General features: G+C 38.9%; 1 protein-coding gene across 4 annotated transcripts in view; it reads left to right on the top strand.

Annotated features, from left to right (window-relative positions):
- The window catches only part of RAB6A (RAB6A, member RAS oncogene family), an 89,131-nt gene that overhangs the window by 9,946 nt on the left and 58,121 nt on the right, over nucleotides 1-21,064 (top strand). For all 4 annotated transcript variants that reach the window (XM_012523439.3, XM_004453887.5, XM_071218260.1 and 1 more), the window contains exon 2: nucleotides 19,043-19,101. In XM_012523439.3, coding sequence (XP_012378893.1) covers nucleotides 19,043-19,101 — 59 coding nt within the window. The remainder of the gene's footprint in view (nucleotides 1-19,042; nucleotides 19,102-21,064) is intronic.

Genomic DNA, 21,064 nt, shown 5'->3' with positions numbered 1-21,064 from the left:
TATTTGAAAATTAGTTTTCATCTATTAATGATTGCTGACTTAATTGTATTGTGGCTAGAGAAGTTACTTTTTATATGTTAATTGTTAAATCTTCTTGGTGACTTGACCCTTTTATCAGTACAAAATGTCCTTTTTCTGTTGTAACAGTTTTTGACTGATAGTCTGTTTTGTGTAATATTAATATAGTCTCTAGTTCTCTTTTGGTTACTATTTGCATGAAATATTTTTTTCCATTCTTTAACTTTCAACCTCTTTGCATCCTTGGATCTCAGATGGGTCTCTTGTAAATGTATTGTTGAGTCATGTTCCTTTATTGATTCTGCCCATCTCTGCTTTTTGATTACAGAGTTTAATACATTTATGGTGATTACTGTTAAGGCAAGATTTATTTCTGTTATTACAAATTAGTTTTTGTAAGTCTTATTCCTTTTGATCCTCCTTTCCCTCATTACTGTCTCCCTTTTATTTAGATGGTCTTTTTTTTTAAAGATTTATTTTATTTTTAAATTTTTATTTTTAAAATTTTATTTATCCCCCCCCTTGCACCTTGCTTGCTGTCTGCTCTCTGTGTCCATTTGCTGTGCATTCTTCTGTATCTGCTTGACTCCCTTTGTTGCGTCACCTTGCTGTGCCAGCTCTCCACAGGCATGGGCTATCAGCTCTCTGCGGGCCAGCTTGCCTTCACAATGAGGCCCTGGGATGTGAACCCAGGGCCTCCCATATGGTAGACAGGAGCCCGTTGATTGAGCCACAGCTGTTTCCCTAGGTGGTCTTTTTTTAAAATTTTTTTAAAGATTTATTTTTTATTTATTTCTCTCCCCTCCCCCCCAGTTGTCTGTTCTCTGTGTCCATTTGCTTCGTGTTCTTTTTTGCCCACTTCTGTTGTTGTCAGCGGCATGGGAATCTGTGTCTCTTTTAGTTGCATCATCTTGCTGCGTCAGTTCTCTGTGTGTGTGGCACCATTCCTGGGCAGGCTGCACTCCTTGCGCGTGGGGCTCCCCTACGCGCAGGACACCCCTGCGTGGCACAGCACTCCTTGTGCGCATCAGCACTGCGCATGGGCTGGCTCCACATGGGTCAAGGAGGCCCGGGGTTTGAACTGCTGACCTCCCATGTGGTAGACAAATACCCTAACCACTGGGCCAAGTCTGCCCCCCTAACAGGTCTTTTTATAATGAGCGATTGTGAATTGCTTCTCCTTTCCTTTTATGTAGATTTTTAAAGATTTTTTTTTTAATTTTTTTATTCATTTTTTAAAATATTACATTAAAAAAGTATGAGGTCCCATTCCACCCCACCGCCCCCACCCCACCACTCCCCCCACAGCAACACTCTCTCCCATCATCATGACACATCCATTGCATTTGGTAAGTACATCTCTGGGCATCGCTGCACCTCATGGTCAGTGGTCCACATCATAGCCCACACTCTCCCACGTTCCATCCAGTGGGCCCTGGGAGGATCTACAATGTCCGGTAATTGTCCCTGAAGCACCACCCAGGACAACTCCAAGTCCCGAAAACGCCTCCCCATCTCATCTCTTCCTCCCATTCCCCGCACCCAGCAGGTGTTTGTTTGTTTATTTTTTACTTGATGTCTGCTTGTAGTGTGTCTTCTTTAGGAGGCACCAGGATCCAAACTTGGGACTTCTTGTGTGGAAGGCGGGCACTCAACTGCTTGAGCCACATCTGCTCCTTGTTAATTGATTTTTTTTTAAAAGTTTATGTATTTATTTACCTCCCCTTCCCCCCGCCACTTGCTCACTGTCTGCTCTCTCTGTCCATTCACTACGTGCTCTTCTGCGTTTTTGCTTGTCTCCCTTTTTGTTGCATCACCTTGCTGAATTGGCTGTCCGTGACGCTTGCGGGTGAGCCTGCCTGTAGGGGGCACATCCCTGCGTGGCATGGCGCTCCTTGTGCACAGCAGCACTGCATGTTGGCCAGCTCACTACACAGGACAGGAGTCCATGGGTATTGAACCCTGGACCTCCTATATGTAGGTAAATGCTCTATCAGTTGAGCCAAATCTGCTTCTCTGTTAGTTGATTTTTTGATCAGTGTGCTTAAAGTACATGCAGTGGAGAAAGAATCTAGTCAACAAATGGTACTAGGAAAACTGCAAAAGAATTTAGGCCTTACCTCACAAAATATGCAAAAATTAACTCAAAATAGACCAAAGACCTAAATATAAGAGCTACCACTATAAACCTCTTAGAAGATGACATGGGGCAAATCTTTATAATCCTGGGGAAAAAATCTTTATAACCTTGGATTTGGCAGTAGATTCTTAGATAGGACACCAAAAGAATTATCAACAAAGGAAACAATAGATAGATTTAACTTCATTAAAATGAAAAAACTTTTGGACTGTCCCAGTGATGATGCTGGAGTAAGATGGTTCAGGGTTCTGTCTACAAGGAACTTTGAACATCTGTCAATAAGTGGCAGAAACGTCTTCCTTAAAGCTGCAGAAAATAGTTAATGGACTGCAGTAAGAGGGTGAGCACTGAATCAGGAAAAGGGGTACTTAAAAGCAGAATGTTTTGAAGACTATCCACTTTGAATGTGAATAGAGTAATAAAATGCCATAGAATTTATGCTTGTCCTTCTTGATTCACAGGTAGTTAAGTAGAAAGTTTCGTGTTTTTTTTTTTTTAAGATTTATTTATTTACCCCCCTTTACCTCCTCCCACCCTGCTGTTTTTTTTTTTTTGTTGTTGTCTGTGTTGTCTTCTCATTTTCTCTCCTCTAGGATTCACTGGGATTTGATCCTGGAGACCTCTGATTGGCAGAGAGGTTCCCTGTCAGTTGTGCCACCTCAGTTCCTGGTTTCTGCTGCACTTGACTCTCCTCTTCTCTCTCTTTTGATGCGTCATTATCTTGCTGTGTGACTCACTTGCATGGGCACTTTCTCATCATGCGGGCACTGGCTTGCCATGTGGACACGCTTTCTCTTCTTTTTCACCAGGAGACCCCACGGATCGAACCCATGTCCTTCCATATGGTAGGCAGAAGCTCTATCACTTGAGCCACATCCGCTTCCTGAAAGTATTTTTAATAGGACACTATGAAAAAAAAGTGGTAGAATCTCATGAGGTACTGTGACTAGTCTCTCTATCTGCATCAGATACAGAACCCTGGTCTTCTCTGCATGTACTAGGAGCATGTATGTGTGGCCCATTCTGTTTAGTGGTGGCCCAAAGGACTAAACATCCCAGAACTTGGCCTGTATATAGAACTGCCAGCTCACAGAACTCTCCTACAGAACCCTGTGGAATAGCAGTCAAGTTGTTCTGCCTAGGGCAAGGGATTGGTGACTGTAGGACATACGCTCCAGTGCCTGAGACTGAGGAACTTGTTTCCTAAAAAGGGGATATTTGGAACCATGTTAAATGGCTCACGCACACAAGTGCCAGATTAGATGTGCATGTTCAGAGAGGATCAGGGAGGCCCTTACCCTTTGGCTTGGACTTATTCTTTAAATGCATTGTATGGATAAACTTTGATGTGAAGAGCACTTGCACAGGTCAATCTACAAAGACTGGGAAAGCTGTTTTCTTGTTGCTGGTGTTAGCTTCTGGCAATCAAACTGTCATAACACTAGCTGGATACAAGTTTAAGGAACAGACACCTTAGAGTCAAACTTCCAACAATAACACATTAAAATATAAAAGGTTCAGGTTTCAACAAAAGGTTAGAAAACATAAACAGGAAGTGATGGCCCAGGCAAAGGAGAAATTTAAAGCATTAGAACCATCAGTGAGGAGGACCAGACCTGTTATTGTGATCTTTATAGCTCCATTTGGTTCCTATTCATAATTTCTTTTTCTCTTGATTCTCTGTGTTCATTTGTTATTTTCCTTATTTCACTTAGTTCTTTGTTCATGTGTTCCTTTAGCTCTTTTAGCATATTAGTATCCATTTTTGAAAGTCTTAGTCTGGAATGTCCCAGGTATTATATTCTTCATTTATGGTTTCTAAGGTTAATCTTCAACTGATACCTTTAGTCTTAGGGAACAGTATAAGGACCTTAGAACTCTTTAACTCTACTTAGTACTCCTCCTGGTTATTCGCTTATGTACTGAATTTTGTGTGGGTCTGTGTATCAAAAAAACTCCGTAAGACATTATTTTAAGCAGTGATTAAATTTTTCCCAATCTGTTAATGAAAATTTATAAATATACATAAATATTCTTTTCAGTTTAGTCATACATTTAGTTTCCTAATTTTTGTTTTTTTTCCTGCATCTCATTTTCCTTCTGCTATGATCATACTTTATGATTAGAATTTCCTATAGTTCAGATTTTCTGCTGATGAACTAATTTCTTTGTAAGGGAAGTTTTTTTCTGAAGTATAACTTACATGCAGAAAACCATACACTTTATTATATAGCTCAAATAAGAGCATTTACTAGTCATACAAACTTTGGATATTCCTGTCTTTATGAAAGTCACTTTTATAAATTAATAAATTTGGCCTTTTGGTTTTAAACATAAGTTTTTTTGAACATGATTGTAAGGATGTTCCTAAGAGCTGTATCCACTTTCATTTTTCCAAGCATGCATGACTATTGTGAGCTAGACTCTAGACCACATTGATTAGGGTAGTGAGTACTGTCTACTCAGTGCAGTGTCTTTCATTGGTTTAGTCATTGAGTGCCAGTTAGGGCATGATTCTAGACACTGAGGCTATAATAATTAAGAAGATAGATAAAGTTCCTGTTTTGCAGTTTACTTTTCTATTTGGGAGAAGTCCACTAATACATGAGCAAGATAATTTTAGGTAGTAATACATGTTTCTAACCATATTGCCAATTTTTCTTATTTTTGCATCATAGGAAAAGTATATCATGTTTTTCCTTTTTTTTTTTTAAGATTTATTTATTTATTTATTTCTCTCCCCTTCCACCGCCCCCCACCCCAGTTGTCTATTCTTTGTCTATTTGCTGTGTGTTTTTCTTTGTCCACTTCTGTTGTCAGTGGCATGGGAATCTGTGTTTCTTTTTGTTGCGTCATCTTGTGTCAGCTCTCTATGTGTGCGGCGTGGTTCTTGGGCAGGCTGAATTTTCTTTCGCGCTGGGCGGCTCTCCTTACGGGGCGCACTCCTTGCGTGTGGGGCTCCCCTACGTGGTGACACCCCTACGTGGCATGGCACGCCTTGCGCACATCAGCACTGCGCGTGGGCCAGCTCCGCACGGGTCAAGAAGGCCCACGGTTTGAACCACGGACCTCCCATGTGGTAGACGGATGCCCTAACCACTGGTCCAAGTCTGCTTCCCTTTCCTTTTAATTTCTGTACTTAAGTTTTTGAATAAAGTTGGTGCTGGTAAAATGAGTCTGTGCTAGTACTTATTTTGAGCTTTTCTCTGCATGTTATTTTGAGGGTAGAAATTATTTCTGACTCTTATTTTTATCCTTATGCTACAGCCTTAAGTATATGTTGACTGTTGTAAGAATAAACAAAAGTCCTGCTGCTATCTAAAATACTTACAGAAACACAATCTTAGGCCAAAACTATTTTCAAAGGTAAGTTTTTCTTTAAGCAAAACCTTATGGGAAGTGGACTTGGCTGAGTGGATAGGGCGTCCACCTACCACATGGGAGGTCCGTGGTTCAAACCCTGGGCCTCCTTGATGCATATGGAGCTGGCCCATGCACAGTGCTGATGCGCGCAAGGAGTGCCCCGCCACACAGGGGTGTCCCCCGTGTAGGGGAGCCCCAACACAAGGAGTGCGCCCCATAAGGAGAGCCACCCAGCGCGAAAGAAAGTGCAGGCTACCCAAGAATGGCACCACACACACAGAGAGCTGATACAACAAGATGACGCAACAAAAAGAAACACAGATTCCCGGTGCCACTGAGAAGGATAGAAGCTGTCACAGAAGAACACACAGTTAATGGACACAGAGAGCAGACAACGGTGGGGGTGGGGGGGATAAATAAAAAATAAATCTTAAAAAAACAAACGAAACCTTATAAGCTCAAATGTAACCAAGAAAGAAAAATTCTGCAAAATGAGGTTATTCCCAAAGTACATGGCATGCTTGGAGAATATTTAATAGCCTTTTATGGTTGTCATATAAAGCTTTTGTTTGGCGATAAGGGTAGGAGATCTGAAGACTAGAGGATTAGGCTAATGTTAATGAAAGTTCTTGAATGCCTACTAAAGATTTTTAACTTTATTTTATGTATACTAGGGAGCTCTGGAATGTTTTTTTTTTTTTTAAACTTTTTATTTTGAAAATTTCAAATTCACAAGTCAGTTGCCAAAATACTAATTTGATACAGAGAATTCCGTCATACTCCCTTCCCCTCAGATATCCATATCCACCAGTTTTAACATTTTGCCACTTTTGCTATATCGTTCTATCCATCCATCCGTCCATCCATCAATCCATCTATTTATTCATCTATCTTTTTCTGTCAAACTATTTTCTGAACTTTTGAGGGTAGGTTGTATACATCATGTTCCTTAAATGCTTACTGCTTCTGTGTATGTTTCCAAAGAACATAATATTCACTTATGTAATCATCTTAAATGCTGGTATCAAGTTCAAGAAATTTAACACTGATGTAAAGCATATAGTCCATATTTTTCATACACCCCAATATTATCTCTTCGAGCCTTTTCTTTCCCTTATTAAATCTTGTTCAGGATCATGTATTGCATTTACCTGTCATTGTATCTGCAGTTGCTCTCTTTTTTTTAAATTGCAAAAATATATATACAACTTTACCATCTCAGTCAATCCCAAGCATACCATTCAGTGAGATTAATTACATTCCCAATATTATAGTACCCGCATCACCTTCCATAAATAAAACCTTCCCAAATTGCCAAACAGAAATCATATAACCATTATACATTAACTCCCCATTCTGCTTGACCCCACCCGTGATAACCTGTAGTCTACCTTCTATATCTTTGAGTTTACATATTCCCTATTTTCTTCATGGTTACCATGAGGCTTAAATTTAACATCATAAATCTGAAACAATCTCATTTGATTTGATGCCAACTAAATAGCAGGGTTCCTGAGGGGTTTGGAGACATCCAGACATGAGAGGCAGGACAGACAGCTCAGGAGTTTGGTGCCCTGCCAGCGGGCCCTACTTTGGAATTTATGCTCCCCTTGTGACAGAGTTGGACTCAGTTGTGGTTTCCCTAAACATGACTCAGCTGCCTCTTCTGTTTGAACCTATAGTTAGTATTAGGATTGATGGGTGTATGTCCAAGAGACTTAAATCTTGAGGCTGTCCGTGTGCCAGCTGGGCCCTGAATCTTTACAGAGTTGCAACACCTACTCTCCAGTTCTTTGGAATCACCCAGGACAGCTAACAAGGAGATGATGATGGACAGTGACCATCCCAAGGAACAGAGAAAGTCTGCAGCTGCAAGCAAGATAGTCCCATCCATCTGCCCTATGGGATCTTAGCCCCCTCTCAATTAAAGGCAGAGTGGGCATCACCAACCCAGAATTCTCAGGATTCGGGAATGAATGATGGACTCAAGTAGACTTACTGGTATTCTGGTATAGACTTACTGTGATTCTAGCAATGGAAGAACTTTTATCATTGATGTGGAGGCAGTGGCCACTGGAGGTTCTGTGAGGGGAGAGAGAGAAAAAAGGAGGTGTAATATGGGGGCATTTTTAGGACATTGGAATTGTTCTAAATGATGTTGCAATGAAAGATACAGGTTATTATGTATCTTGTCATAACTTAGAAAATGGTTCAGGAGAGAGTATAAACTATAATGGAAACTATAATCCATGTTTATAGTTTAGTGGCAATGCTCCAAAAGGTGTTCATCAATTGTAACAAATGTACCATACTAATGAAGGATGTTGTTATGTGGGAAAATGTGGGTAGGGAGCAGGGTATATGGGAATCCTCTATACTCTTGATGTAACATTTATGGAAACTAAGTATCTTTAAAAACTATATAAAAAAGTAATATAGAGAAACTATGTTCTTATATCCTTCAGTCCCCAACCTTTATTTAATTCTTGTCACAAATTACATAAATACACATTTAGTACAAAACCATTGAACAATCAGTGGTATTTACTATAATCATGTAGTTGTGCATCATTTCAATCATTATTAGAGCATTTTCATTATTTTGATGATAATGAAAAACAGACAAGCAAAAAACCAAAAAAATTCCTCACCTCAATCTCTCTATGCTTCCCCCATGTACATAGCTGCTCTTTCTGGCTTTTTTCCCCAAAGTGTATAATCAATGGCTTTTAGTATAATCGCTCTGTTGTACGTTATCTCAAAAATTTTAGGACAATTTTATTACTCCAAAAAGAAAGACTCCACACCCTTTAGCATTCCTTACTCAGACCTACATAAACACTAATCTACTTTCATCTTTATAAATCGATTTATATTTACATTTTATATAAAGGAAATCATACAATATGTAGTACTCTGTGTCTGGTCTCCTTAGTATGTTTTTTTCTGTCAGTAATATTTTGTAATATTAACTTATATTCAGCTTAAAAGAAAAACGGTCTTATAGCAGTTCTACCCATATTCATATTTCACATAATGTATTTATATTTCATATGATATATTTAGTTCATAATAGGGCAATCATACAGTATTTGTCCTTTTGTGTCTGGCTTGCTTCATTCAACATAATGTCCTCCATGTTCATCCATGTTGTCGTGTTTCACAACTTCCTTTCTCCTTTCTGTTGCATATATTCCATTGTATGTATACTCTAATTTATTTATCCATTTATCAGTTGATGGACACCTGGCTTGTGTTCAACTTTGCCTATCATGAATAAAGCTGCTAAGAACATTGGTGTGCAGATACCTATTTGTGTCATTGCTGTCAGTTCTTCTGGGTATTTTCCTAGCAGTGGTATTGCCGGGTCCCATGGCAAGTCTATATTCATCTGCCTTAGGAACTGCCAGACAGTCCTCCACAGTAGCTGTACCATTCTGCTTTCCCACAAACAGTGAATAAACATTCCTGTCTCTCCACATCTTCTCCAGCATTTACAGATTTCTGACTTTTTAATAGCGGCCGGTCTGATAAGTATGAAATGATACCTCATTGTAGTTTTGATTTGCATTTCCCTAATCACTAGTGATATTGAATATTTTTTCATGTATTTCTTCGCCAATTGTATTTCATATTTGTCTTTTTATTGTTGAGTTGTATGATCCCCTTATATATAATGGTTATTAAACAGTTATCAGATACATGATTGCCAAATGTTTTCTCCCTTTGAGTTGGCTGCCTTTTCAACCTTTTGACATATATAATGGTTATTAAACCTTTATCAGATATGTGATTGCCAAATGTTTTCTCCCTTTGAGTTGGCTGCCTTTTCAACCTTTTGACAAAGTCCTTTGAGGTGCAAAAGTGTTTAATTTTGAGGAGGTCCCATTCATCTAATTTTTATTTTGTTGCTCGTTATTTGGTTTAAGAAGCTACTACCTACCACAAGATATTTTTCTGCCTTGTCAAAAATCACTTGACTGTAGATGTCAAGGTCAATTTCTGGTTTCTCGATTTGGTTCCATTGGTTAGTCAGTCTGTCCTTATGCCAATACCATGCTGTTTTATGACTGTAGCTAAGTATATGCTTTAAAGTGAGGAAATGAGAGCCCTCCAACTTTGTTCTTTATTAAGACTTTTTTTTTTTTGCTATTTGGGGCCACTTACCCTTCCAAATAAATTTAATTATTGACTTTTCAATTTCTGCAAAAAAAGCTGTTAACAGTTTTTTTGGGGATTGTGTTGAATCTGTAAATCAGTTTGGGTAGTCTTCCAATCCATGAACATGGAGTGTCCTTCCATTTATTTAAGTCTTTTTCAGTTTCTTTTACCAATGTTTTATAGTTTTCTGAATATAGGTCTTTTATGTCCTTGGTTAAGTTTATTCCTAAATATTTGATTGTTTTAGTCACTGTTATAAATGGTAGTTTTTTCTGATTTCCTCCTCAGATTGCGCAGCAGTAGTGTTTAGAAATGCCATTGATTTTTGTGTATTAACCTTGTATCCCACTGTTTCTTGAACTCGTCCATTCTAGTAGCTTTGTTGTAGATTTTCCAGGATTTTTTAGATATAGGATCATGTCATTAGCGACTAGTGAAAGTTTTACTTCTTCCTTTCCTATTTGGGTGCGTTTTATTTCTTTGTCTGGCCTAATTGCCCTAGCCAGAACTTACAGCACAAAATTGAACAATAATGGTGACAGTGGGCATCCTTGTCTTGTTCCTCATCTCAGTGGGAAAGCTTTCAGTCTTTCACCATTGAGTACAGTGTTAGCTGTAGGTTTTTCATATATACACTTTACCATATTGAGAAAGCTTCCTTCTATTCCTGTTTTTTTGGAGTTTTTTTTTTTTTTTTAATCAAGAAAGGGCTCTGTATTTTGTCAGATGCCTTGTCAACATCAGTTGAGAGGATCATGTGATTTTTCTTCTTCAGTTTATTAATGTGGTTTATTACACTGATTGATTTTCTTGTGTTGAACCACCCTTGTGTACTTGGGATAAAACCCACTTGATCGTGATATAATTCTTTTAATGTGCTTTTGGATTCTGTTTTCAAGTATTTTGTTGAGAATTTTTGCATCCATATTCACTAGCAATATAATGTGTAATTTTCTTTTTTGTAGCAACTTTAAAAAATTTATTCATTTTTTATTGTCTTTTTTTAATAGATAAAACACAAAATTTTTTGTAGCATCTTTATCTGGTTTTGGTATTAGGGTGATGTTGGCTCCATAGAATGAGTTTGGTAGCCTTCTTTCCTGTTCAGTTTTTTGGAAGACCTTGAGCAAGATCTGTATTAGTTAATCTTTGAATAATTGGTAGAATTCATTCATGAAGCCATCTGGTCCCGGACTTTTCATCTTTGGGAGGTTTTTAATGACTGAATCACTTCACTGGTGATTTGTTTATTGAGCTCTTCTGTTTCTTCTAAAGTCAATGTAGGTGGTTCATGTGTTTCCAGGAATTTGTTCATCTCATCTACATTTTCTAGTTTTTTAGCATACAGTTGTTCATTGTATTCTCTTATGATCTTTCTTATTTCTACAGAGTCAGTGGTAATATCCCTCCCTCTCATTTCTGGTTTTATTTATTTATGTCTTCTCTTTTTTTCTTTGTCAGTCTGGCTAAGAGTTTGTTCAGCATTGCATCTTATGCTTTTGCCTTTTAGATTCTTTAGAAACCAAAAAGTGAAATTACAAAACAAAAATATAATAGTATTGGCATTTATATTTACCCATATTGTTAACCTCACTGAAAATCTTTATTTCCTCATGTGGCTTCAGTTTATTGTCTATTGTCCTTTCCTTTCAACCTGCAGAACTCCCTTTAGCATCTCCTGTAGGGCTAGTCTAATGGTGATGAACTTTTTCAGCCTTTGTTCATCATGGGATGGCCTAATCTCCCTCATTTTTGAAAGCCAGTTTTGCTGGACATAGAATTTTGGTTGGCAGTTCTTTGCTTTCAGTACTTCAAATCTGTTATCTGCCCTCTTGCTTTTATGGTTTCTGATGAGAAATCACACTTAATCTTACAGAGGCTCTCTTGTATGTGACATGTTGCTCTTCTTGTAGCTTTCAGAATTCCCTCTTTATCTTTGGCATTTGGCAGTTTGATTATATTGTGCTATTGCATGGTTTTATTCTGTTTGAAAGTTGTTGAGCTGCTTGTATGTGTATTTGCATATCTTTTGCTAAATTTGGGGAGTTTTCAGCCATTTTTTCTTTGAATATTCTCTCTTTCTCTTTTCTTTCTTCTCTTTCACGAATTCCCAGAATGCGTATATTAGTACGCTTCATGGCGTCCCATAGGTTCCTCAGGCTCTGTTCATTTTTCTTAATTCTTTCTTTTCCTGACTGGATGATTTCAATTGTCTTATCTTAAAGTTCATAGAATCTTCCTTCTCTCAGCTCCAGTCTCCTGTTGAAATTTTAATTTCTATTGTTCTGGTCTTCAGCTGTTTTTGATTCCTTTTCATAATTTCCATCTGTATTGATATTCTCTCCTGGGTTCATGTTCATTTTCCTGATTTTCTTTGGATCTTTGTCCATGTTTTCTTTTAGTGCTTTGAGCATACTTATGACCGCTTTTGCTTAATGTCTTTGGTGTGTCCCAGGTCAGGTCCTACTCATTGGTGATATTTTAATGCTTTAATCTTCTCCTTTGCATATGCCATTACTTCTGTTTTTTTTTGTTTTTGTTTTTAAGATTTATTTATTTATTTACCCTCCCCCCCTTGTTTTTCATTCACTGTCTGTTCTCTGTGTCAATTTGCTGTGTGTTCTTCTGTGTCTGCTTGTCTTCTCTTCAGGCATCACCAGGGACTGATCCTGGGACCTTCTGGAGTGGGAGAGAGATGCTTAATCTCTTGCTCCCTCATCTCCTGTGTCTCTTATTGTCTCTCTTCTGTGTCTCTTTTTGTTGCATCATCTTGCTGCACCACCTCTCAGCGTGGGCCAGCAGCATGCCGTGCAGGCCAGCTTGCTTTCACCGGGAGGACCCGGGAATGGAACCCTGGACCTCCTATATAGTAGACAGGAGCCCATCACTTAAGCCACATCTACTTCCCCACTTTCTGTTTCTTTGTATGTTTTGTAATCTTTTGTTGAAACCTGGGCATGTCTGCATTTTAATGTATTATTGCTGGAATTTAGACTAACGTGTCTCCTCCTCAAGCTTGTATCCAACTAATGTTATTACAGAGCTTTCCTTGAATATCGGGAGCTAACAAAAGAGGAAATAAAAACAGAGAAAAGGAAAACACTTTTCCTAGTATTTGTAGATTGGCCTGAGTGTTCTTCTTCAGAGCTTATCCATATAGTAAGTTTATAGAATAGCGGTCTTAAAGTGTAGTTTTCCCTCCTGTCCCTTCTGCATGTGTCGCATGTGCGTGTGGCACTAGATATTCTTCCATATATGCAAATATGAATGTATGAATGTCCACCCTTCTCTAGGAAACAGCATTTCCTCATGGTCCCAGGCACTGTACTGTATGACTAACAGCCAGCTAACCTTTGCCCCAGGCAGCTGCAATTGGATAGTTTTCCTTCATCTTTCTGAAGGGAGAGCTCTGCGTGGTGCCTTATATACATAGAGCATGTGCTAGGGAGGCAAACCTGCAATAATTGTCCTGGTTCAACCCTTCAGACTGCCACCACCATATTGGGCTAAATACGTATGCTCCCATATATGCTGAAGAGTTACTGTATCTCTGGTTCCAGGAGCACAGATCAGCATTGGGAGCTTTGCATAGAGCCAGTGAAGGGATGGGGGGAAGGGTCATCAAGGAGGCCTGGTGCTTGTATCAAAATTAATTTAGGACATTTCATCATCTCCAAAGGAAACACCAAGCCCCACCACCTAATTCCCCATCCCACCCTATCCTTAAGCAGTCAGTCTACTGTCTGACTATATAGATTTGCCTGTTCTCTGGAGATTTCGTATCAATGGAAACATAAAATAGGTAGTCTTTTGCGACTTTTCTCCCACAGTTCACCTTCATTTTTGAAGAGTAGTTCCATGTCATGAAGGATTTGGGGGATGAAATTTTTCTTTCAGCAATTTCTTTGTTGAGTAGATAGTGAAAATTTATATCCACCTTGCCTTTCTCTTCCTTCCCCTTTTGTACCCCCATGTTTAATGCATTTTTCCCTGGCTTTTTTCAAAGTTTTCTCTTTATCTTGGATTTTAGCAGTTTGCTAAGGTGTGGTTTTCTTTGTATTCATCCTGCTTGAAATTTATAGAATTTCTTGGTAAGTTCTTGACTTTCACCATATTTAGGAAGTTTTTGACTATTATTCCTATAAATATTCTTTTTTCCCATTCTCTTCTCTTTTATCCTTTTGGAATTTCATTTATACATATGTTCAAGTATTGATTTATAATCAAGTTTGCTGATCCTTTCCTCTACCATCACCAATCTGGTGTTGAGTCTTAAACAGTTAACTTTTTACCAGTATTATAATGATCTAGAGTTTACATTTGGTTCTCTTCTTTAATTTATATTTCCCTTTTGTTCAGTTTATTTGTTTATTTACTTATTTATTCCCCCCCCCCCCCCCCCCGTTGTTTGCTCTCTGTGTCCATTTGCTATGTGTTCTTCTCTCTCTGTTTGTATTCTCATTAGGCGGCTCTGCAAACTGATCCTGGGACCTTCGGGAGTGGGAGAAGTGATCATTCTCTTGCGCCACCTCAGCTCCTTGGCCTGCTGCATCTCTCATCTTCTCTTCTCTGTGTCTTTTTTTGTTGCGTCATCTCTCCTTGTGGGACAGCTTGCTGCACAGGCTGAGTTGCCTTCATCAGGAGGCCCTGGGTATTGAACCCTGGACCTCCTGTGTGGTAGCCGGGAGTCTATTTGCTTGAGCCACATCTGCTTCTCTCTGTTAAGTTTTTATACATATGTTATCCTATAAATCCTAGAACATATTTATAATTGCTGATATAAATCCTTGCCTGGTAACTATAACATCTGTGTCATCTCGGAGCCTGCTTTTTTTTTTTTTTTAATATGTTTTAAATTTATTTTTAAAAGATATAGAGATCACATAAAATGTTACATTGAAAAATATAGGAGGTTCCTATATGCCCCAGTCCCCACATCTCCCACTTCTCCCACATCAACAACTTCTTTCATTAGTGTGGTATATTCCTTGCAATTGATGAATACATTTTAGAGCACTGCTGCACAGCATGGATTATAGTTTACATTGTAGTTTACACTCTCTCCCAGTCCATTCAGTGGGTTACCACAGGTTATATAATGTCTTGAATCTGTCCCTGCAGAATCATTCAGGGCAACTCCAAGTCCCAAAAATATCCCCATATCACACCTCCTTTTCCCTCTCTCTGTCTTCAACAACTCCCATGGCCACAGTCTCTACTTCAAAGATATAATTTCTTCCATTGCTAGAGTCACAGTAATTCTATAGTAGAATATTAGTAAGTCCACTCTAATCTATATTTTATTCCTCCATCCTGAGAACCCTGGGATGGCGATGCCCACTCTGCCTCTCAATTGTGAGGGGGCTTTGATCCCCCTAGTGGATGGGACTCTCATGGCTGCAGCTGTAAGACTCTCTTAGTTCCTTGGTGTGGTGGTTGTCCATTCTCACCTCCCTGTCAGCTGACCTTGGTAAATCCAATGAACTGGAGAGTAGGTGCTGCAACACCAACTGAGGCTCAGGGCTCAGCTGACACATGGACAGCCCAGAGATTAAAGTCTCCTGGGCGTACACCAACCCCAGCACCAACCATAGGTTCATTTCAAGGAACAGAAGAGGCCTGTGTAGAGAAGTCACATCTTAGTCCAACTCCATCACACTCAGGAGCACAAATTCCAAAGTGGGGCCCACTGGCAAGGCACTAAACTCTGGAGCCATCTGCCATGACCCATAGGACTTGGGTGTCTCAGAGCCTGCTTTTGAACCCTTTTTTCCTTTGAGTATGAGTTACAGTTTTCTGTTTCTTTACCTGTCTCAATTTTTTATTGGATACTGAACATTATGATTAATATAGAGAGAGACTCTGGATTTTGTTTTATATATGTATATATTTATGTGTGTGTGTGTACAAAAGGGTTATTTATTTTTTAAATTTATCCCACCCTCCCAGCTGGTTTCTAGTCTGTCTGCTCATTGTGTGCTTGCCTTCTCCAGGAGACAAGGGAACCAAACCTGGAACCTTGGAAAGCACCCAATGGCCTGAGCCGTATCCGTTCTTCACGATCTGTGGTGTCTGCTGGCTTTTGGCATCTGCTTATTTTGGGTTCAGTGTCTAGCTTGTTGCAGCAGGTGTGGGTGTCTAGCTTGTTGTGGTGGGGTTCAGCATCTAGCTCATTGTGGCGGGTGCAGGTATCTGCTTGTCTTCTTTAGGAGGCACTGGGACATCCCATATGGTAGGTGGGCGCCCAGCCGGTTGAGCCACATCTGTTACCATATATTTATATATACTTTTTTTTTTCTCTCCCCTTCTATCTCCACCCCCTGTTGTCTGCTCTCTGTGTCCATTTGCTGTGTCTTCTGTGTCCGCTTGTATTCTTGCCAGCAGCACCCAGAATCTGTGTCTCTTTTTGTTGCATCAGCTCTCTGTGTGTGCAGTGCCACTCCAGGGCAGGCTGCACTTTTTTCACAAGGGGTGGCTCTTCTTACGGGACACACTCCTTGTGCATGGGGCTCCCCTACGCAGGGGACACCTCTGTGTGGTGTGGCACTCCTTGCTCACATCAGCAGTGTGCGTGGGCCAGCTCCACACAGGTCAAGCAGGCCCTGGGCTTGAACCTTCCATGTCGTTGTTGGGTGCTTTATCATTTGAGCGATATTGCTTCTCCCCATGTATATTTTTTAGGAAGTACTGGAGATTGAAACCGGGACCTCATATGTGCAAAGCAGGCACTCAACCGTTTAGCTGCACCCACTCCCCTTAATGTATTTTTAAATGCAGATATTGTGGTTCACCATGTTTGCCCCTTCCTCTGCTCTTCCTTTTCTCCCTTTTTCCCCACCCCCCAATATTTCTTACTCTTCTCTTCTGAACTTTGGTCTCTGACACTTCAAGTCAATTAGGTTGTGGACCTTCGCTGTCAGAAGGGGGTAGTGTCTTCAACAAAAAATTATATAGTGGGAAATTTTACTTTTCAAGAATATATTCTGTGTTATGGTCTCTGTTTAGGTTCTTTAAAACCTGGTAGCTGGGATAGGTAGTGCAATGTAGCTCTTCTGCCATTATGGCCATGCCACGCTGTTGTTTTTTTGTTGTTGTTGTTTCCATTTTTTTGTTTTGTTTTATACACAAAGAGCTAGCATTGTTTTCGTCAGGTAGATGTCCTGAAAAGTCCATTCAAGGAAGATCAATTAGTCCAACTTGATGAAGCCTATATCCTTCATGTACTGACGGAAACCTGGGTGGCACATATTGAGACCATATTTCCAGATCAGATCATGTCAGTTTGAGCAGACATGGCAAGAGTGAACCATGGTTGAATTTTCACGGATGGCTCCCCTAGAGCTGCTGGTGACCCATCTTACTCTCAGGGCACAATGAGGGTAAAGGCCTATGTTTGTTTTTTTTAGTAATAAAAAAGTAGTATGTTTGGAAGAGCATGGTCTTTGGTTAGAAATGGAATGGAATCATGTTTTTGCATGGAACCAGCTGATTAACCTTGGACAAATTACTAAACTTCTCTGAGTTTATTTCCTTTTCCTGAAAAGCAGAAGTAAAATTTCTTTAGAGTTAAGATTATCATTGTCCTATAAAGTGCTTGTATCATATCTGACACAGATGCAACAACAACAACAAAATGATAGTTTTAATTTTTTTGTATTATCTACACAGAGGTCAAACGTATACCTATTGTCTTTAGAAACCACAAACATTTAACATGTTGCTTAGTTTACCAGGGCTGCTATATAACAAAATACCACAAACTGTTTGGCTGAGACAATGGGATATATCGGCTCACAGTTTGAAGGCTAGAAATCCAAAATAAAGGTATCTGCAGGCCATGCCTTCTTCAAAGTCAGTAGTGTCCTGGTGGTATCTTACTGGCAGTCAGTCTCTGCCACTGCCACATAGCAGTACGTCTCTTTTTGTCTGTGCCTGGCCTTGTACTTCTGTGTCCAAATTTCCTTTTCTTGTAAGAACTCCAGTCACATGAGATTAAGGCCCACCCTGGTTAAGATTGACCTCATATTATTAGGATCTTCAAAGATCCTGTTTACAAATGAGTTCACAACCACAGAAGCAGAGGTTAGGACTTGAACATGTCTTTGGAGGACATGATTCAGTTTGTAATCCTTACTTTTAATGGAAGTCATTCTCATCAGACACCTAAAATATTAATTATATTATTAATTTTATTATATTTTATAATAGAAAATGTTTATAATGAAATCACTTTTAATTAAAGTAAGATTTAATTTGATTGCACGTAGATATGTATATTTTTCAGCTTTTGATAAAGTCCTGGGTATCATTTCTACAAACTTTTGTTGTTTGCTTAGTGTATATGCCAAGCATTGTGTACATATCTGATAATATGGAGTAAACAAGGAAAATATGTCCCCTATCCTATGGAGCTTATAGTGTAGCAGGAAAAACAAACCTTAAACAAATCAGTATAAGTTTGTATCCTTTTTACAGGAGGTTTTGGCATGAACAAGAACGTTAAATTTATGAAGCCTGCATTTTAGAATCATGTTCAAAATACTATTGATTTTTCAAACCCTTGAATAAAAAACTATTTTACTCTATTTTGTATTTCTTTGTTATATATTTTATATGTTCCTTTGCTTTTCTCCATCACTTTTTCCTCCCTGTGAAGTACATGTCACATTAGTAAGAAATCTGCCAATGTTGCATTGCTTTTGACCTAGTGACACTTTTATGTGGATTAACATAAATACCAATACAAAATAGTACTGTGAAACTTACTGGGGTTGCTTCTGTTCCTGCAGAAGTGGAAAGGTCTGATCCTGAGAGGAGTTTAAAGAACAGCTTCCTGTGTCACTTCTTTCTCACTTTTAAGAAATGTGATTCTTGTAGTCTTTTTATCTCTCTTAAGACTCTATCCTTTTTCTTTATACTCCAGAGACTGTACTTTGATTCACTGGATGAAGTGATCCTACGCCTTCATTTGACCGAGTTACTGCACATGGAGTATACTAAAATTTCTTCACAGTCTAATCATAGTTCTTTTTAATTTAGGCTCAAGTAGGTTGTTTGGCCTTTTGTGAATTGTGAATGTCAGAATAATTGTTTTCATCCATCCTATCTCTTCTTTCTTCCCAACTCTTAACTAACTGAAATACTATTTATCTGTGCACTTAATTTGAGAAATTGTTGTCTGTTATTAGAGAAAATCATGTCAACAAAATTAGGACAACATGGCTCTTAATTATTTTTGGTAGAACTATTGAAGATATTTCCCATTGAGTTAAATTTTCTGTGGAAGAATTGCTTAAGAACCCCTCTCCCCCACCATGAAATGTGTTCACTGAATGAATCCCCTTTTTCTTTTCATTTCAGTTGGAAAGACATCCTTGATCACCAGATTCATGTATGACAGTTTTGACAACACCTATCAGGTATTTTATTTTTGCCACCTTAATATCTGTTTTGTGTTTCAAGTATAATTCAAGGTATTTTAAAAATTCATTTATTTATATGCAGTCATGGATGTAAAAGCACTGTTTGTAATCTGTAAAATGCCATCTCAATATAAAGTACACGTTTTTACTCGCAGTCCTCAGCTTTTTTATTCAATTTCTTTGCCTTCTATTCCAAAATCTATTAAAAGATTATCTCTAATACCATCTGGGGTGGAGATAGGAGAAGTGGAGATATTCTTCCATGGAATTTCTTCCAAATCTTGCATTCTGTAACATTTTAATCCAAACTTGAAGTTAGGAGTAGATAAATAATGAAATTAGAAATCAGTAATAAGGAAGTTTGGAAAATTCACATATATGTGGAAATTAAACAACACACTCCTAAATAAAATGGATCAAAGAGGAAATCACAAGGGACATTAGAAAATACTTTGAAATGAGTGAGAAAAGTAAACAACATACCGAAACTTAGGATATACAGCTGAAGCAGTTTTAGACGGAAATTTATAGACGTAAATGCCTGTATTAATAAAGAAGAAAGATGTTAAATCAATACCCTAACCTTCTAACTTAAGAACTAATAGAGAAAATGAAAAGTAAACTAAACCCAAAGCTAGCAGAAGGAATGAACTAATAAAGGTTAGAGCAGAAATATGGGAAATAGAGAATAGAAATCAATAGAGAAAATCAATAAAACCAAAAGTTGGTTCTTTGGAAAGATCAAAATAATTCACAAACATTTAGTTACACTAATGAAGAAAATAGAGGAGAGAAGAACTCTACTAAAATCAGGAACGAAAGAGTATATTACTACTGACCATACAGAAATAAAAAGGACTGTATGGGAATACTATGAACTATTGTATACCAACAAATTAGGTAATCTAGATGAAATGTACAAATTTCAAGAAAGAGAAGCAACTGAAACTGGCTCAGGAAGAGACTCAAAAAAGTCTGAATAGATCTTCTTGGTTTCCTAGCTACTAAAACAAATACCATACAGTGAGTTGGTTTAAATAATGGGAATTTATTGGCTCACGGTTTTGAGGCTAAGAGAAGTTCAAAATTCCAAAAACTGTTGTGTTCTAGAGCTGCTGCTGGCAGGCCATGGTCCTTGGCTTTTCTGTCACATGGTGATGCCCTCTCCTTTCTCTTCTGTGTTCCATTAACTTCCAGTTTTTAGCTTCTGGTAACTCTCACTATTACCAAATTTCTTCTACTTATTTATAAAGGACTCAAGTAATCTATATTAAGATCCAGCCTCATTCACTTGGTCCACGTGTTAACTAAAATAACATCTTCAAGAGATTTTATTCACAGGAATGCAGATTAAAATTAAGAACATGTTCTGGGTGTATTAGTCAGCCAAAGGGATGCTAATGGAAAGTACCAGAAATCTGTTGGCTTATATAAAGGGTATTCAGGGTAAAAGCTTACAGTTACCAGGCCCTAAAGAGTCCAATTCAAGGTACTGTAAAAGGTACTTTCTCACCCAAAGTCATTGGCCACATGTTGATGCAAAATGGCGGGCAGGGTCTATGAGGGTACAGCCTTTCTCCTTCCTCTTAAGGCTCTGTGTACTATACATTAGCAATGAACAGGGAAGTGGACTTGGCCCAATGGATAGGGCGCCCGCCTACCACATGGGAGGTCTGTGGTTCAAACCCCGGGCCTCCTTTACCCGTGTGGAGCTGGCCCTCACGCAGTGCTGATGCTACGCAGGGGTGTCCCCCGCATGGGGGAGCCCCACACACAAGGAGTGTGCCCCATAAGGAGAGCTGCCCAGCGCGAGAGAAAGTGCAACTTGCCCAAGAATGGCACCGCAGAGAGCTGATACAACAAAAAGAAACACAGATTCCCGGTGCCGCTGATAAGGATAGAGGCGGTCACAGAAGAACACACAGCGAATGGACACAGAGAACAGACAACTGGGGGGGGG

The sequence above is a fragment of the Dasypus novemcinctus genome, chromosome 10 (assembly GCF_030445035.2).
Source record: "Dasypus novemcinctus isolate mDasNov1 chromosome 10, mDasNov1.1.hap2, whole genome shotgun sequence".
Classification (NCBI taxonomy): Eukaryota; Metazoa; Chordata; class Mammalia; order Cingulata; family Dasypodidae; genus Dasypus; species Dasypus novemcinctus.
Note: the sequence above shows the minus strand (reverse complement) of the source record. Positions and strands in the feature narration are given on the sequence as shown.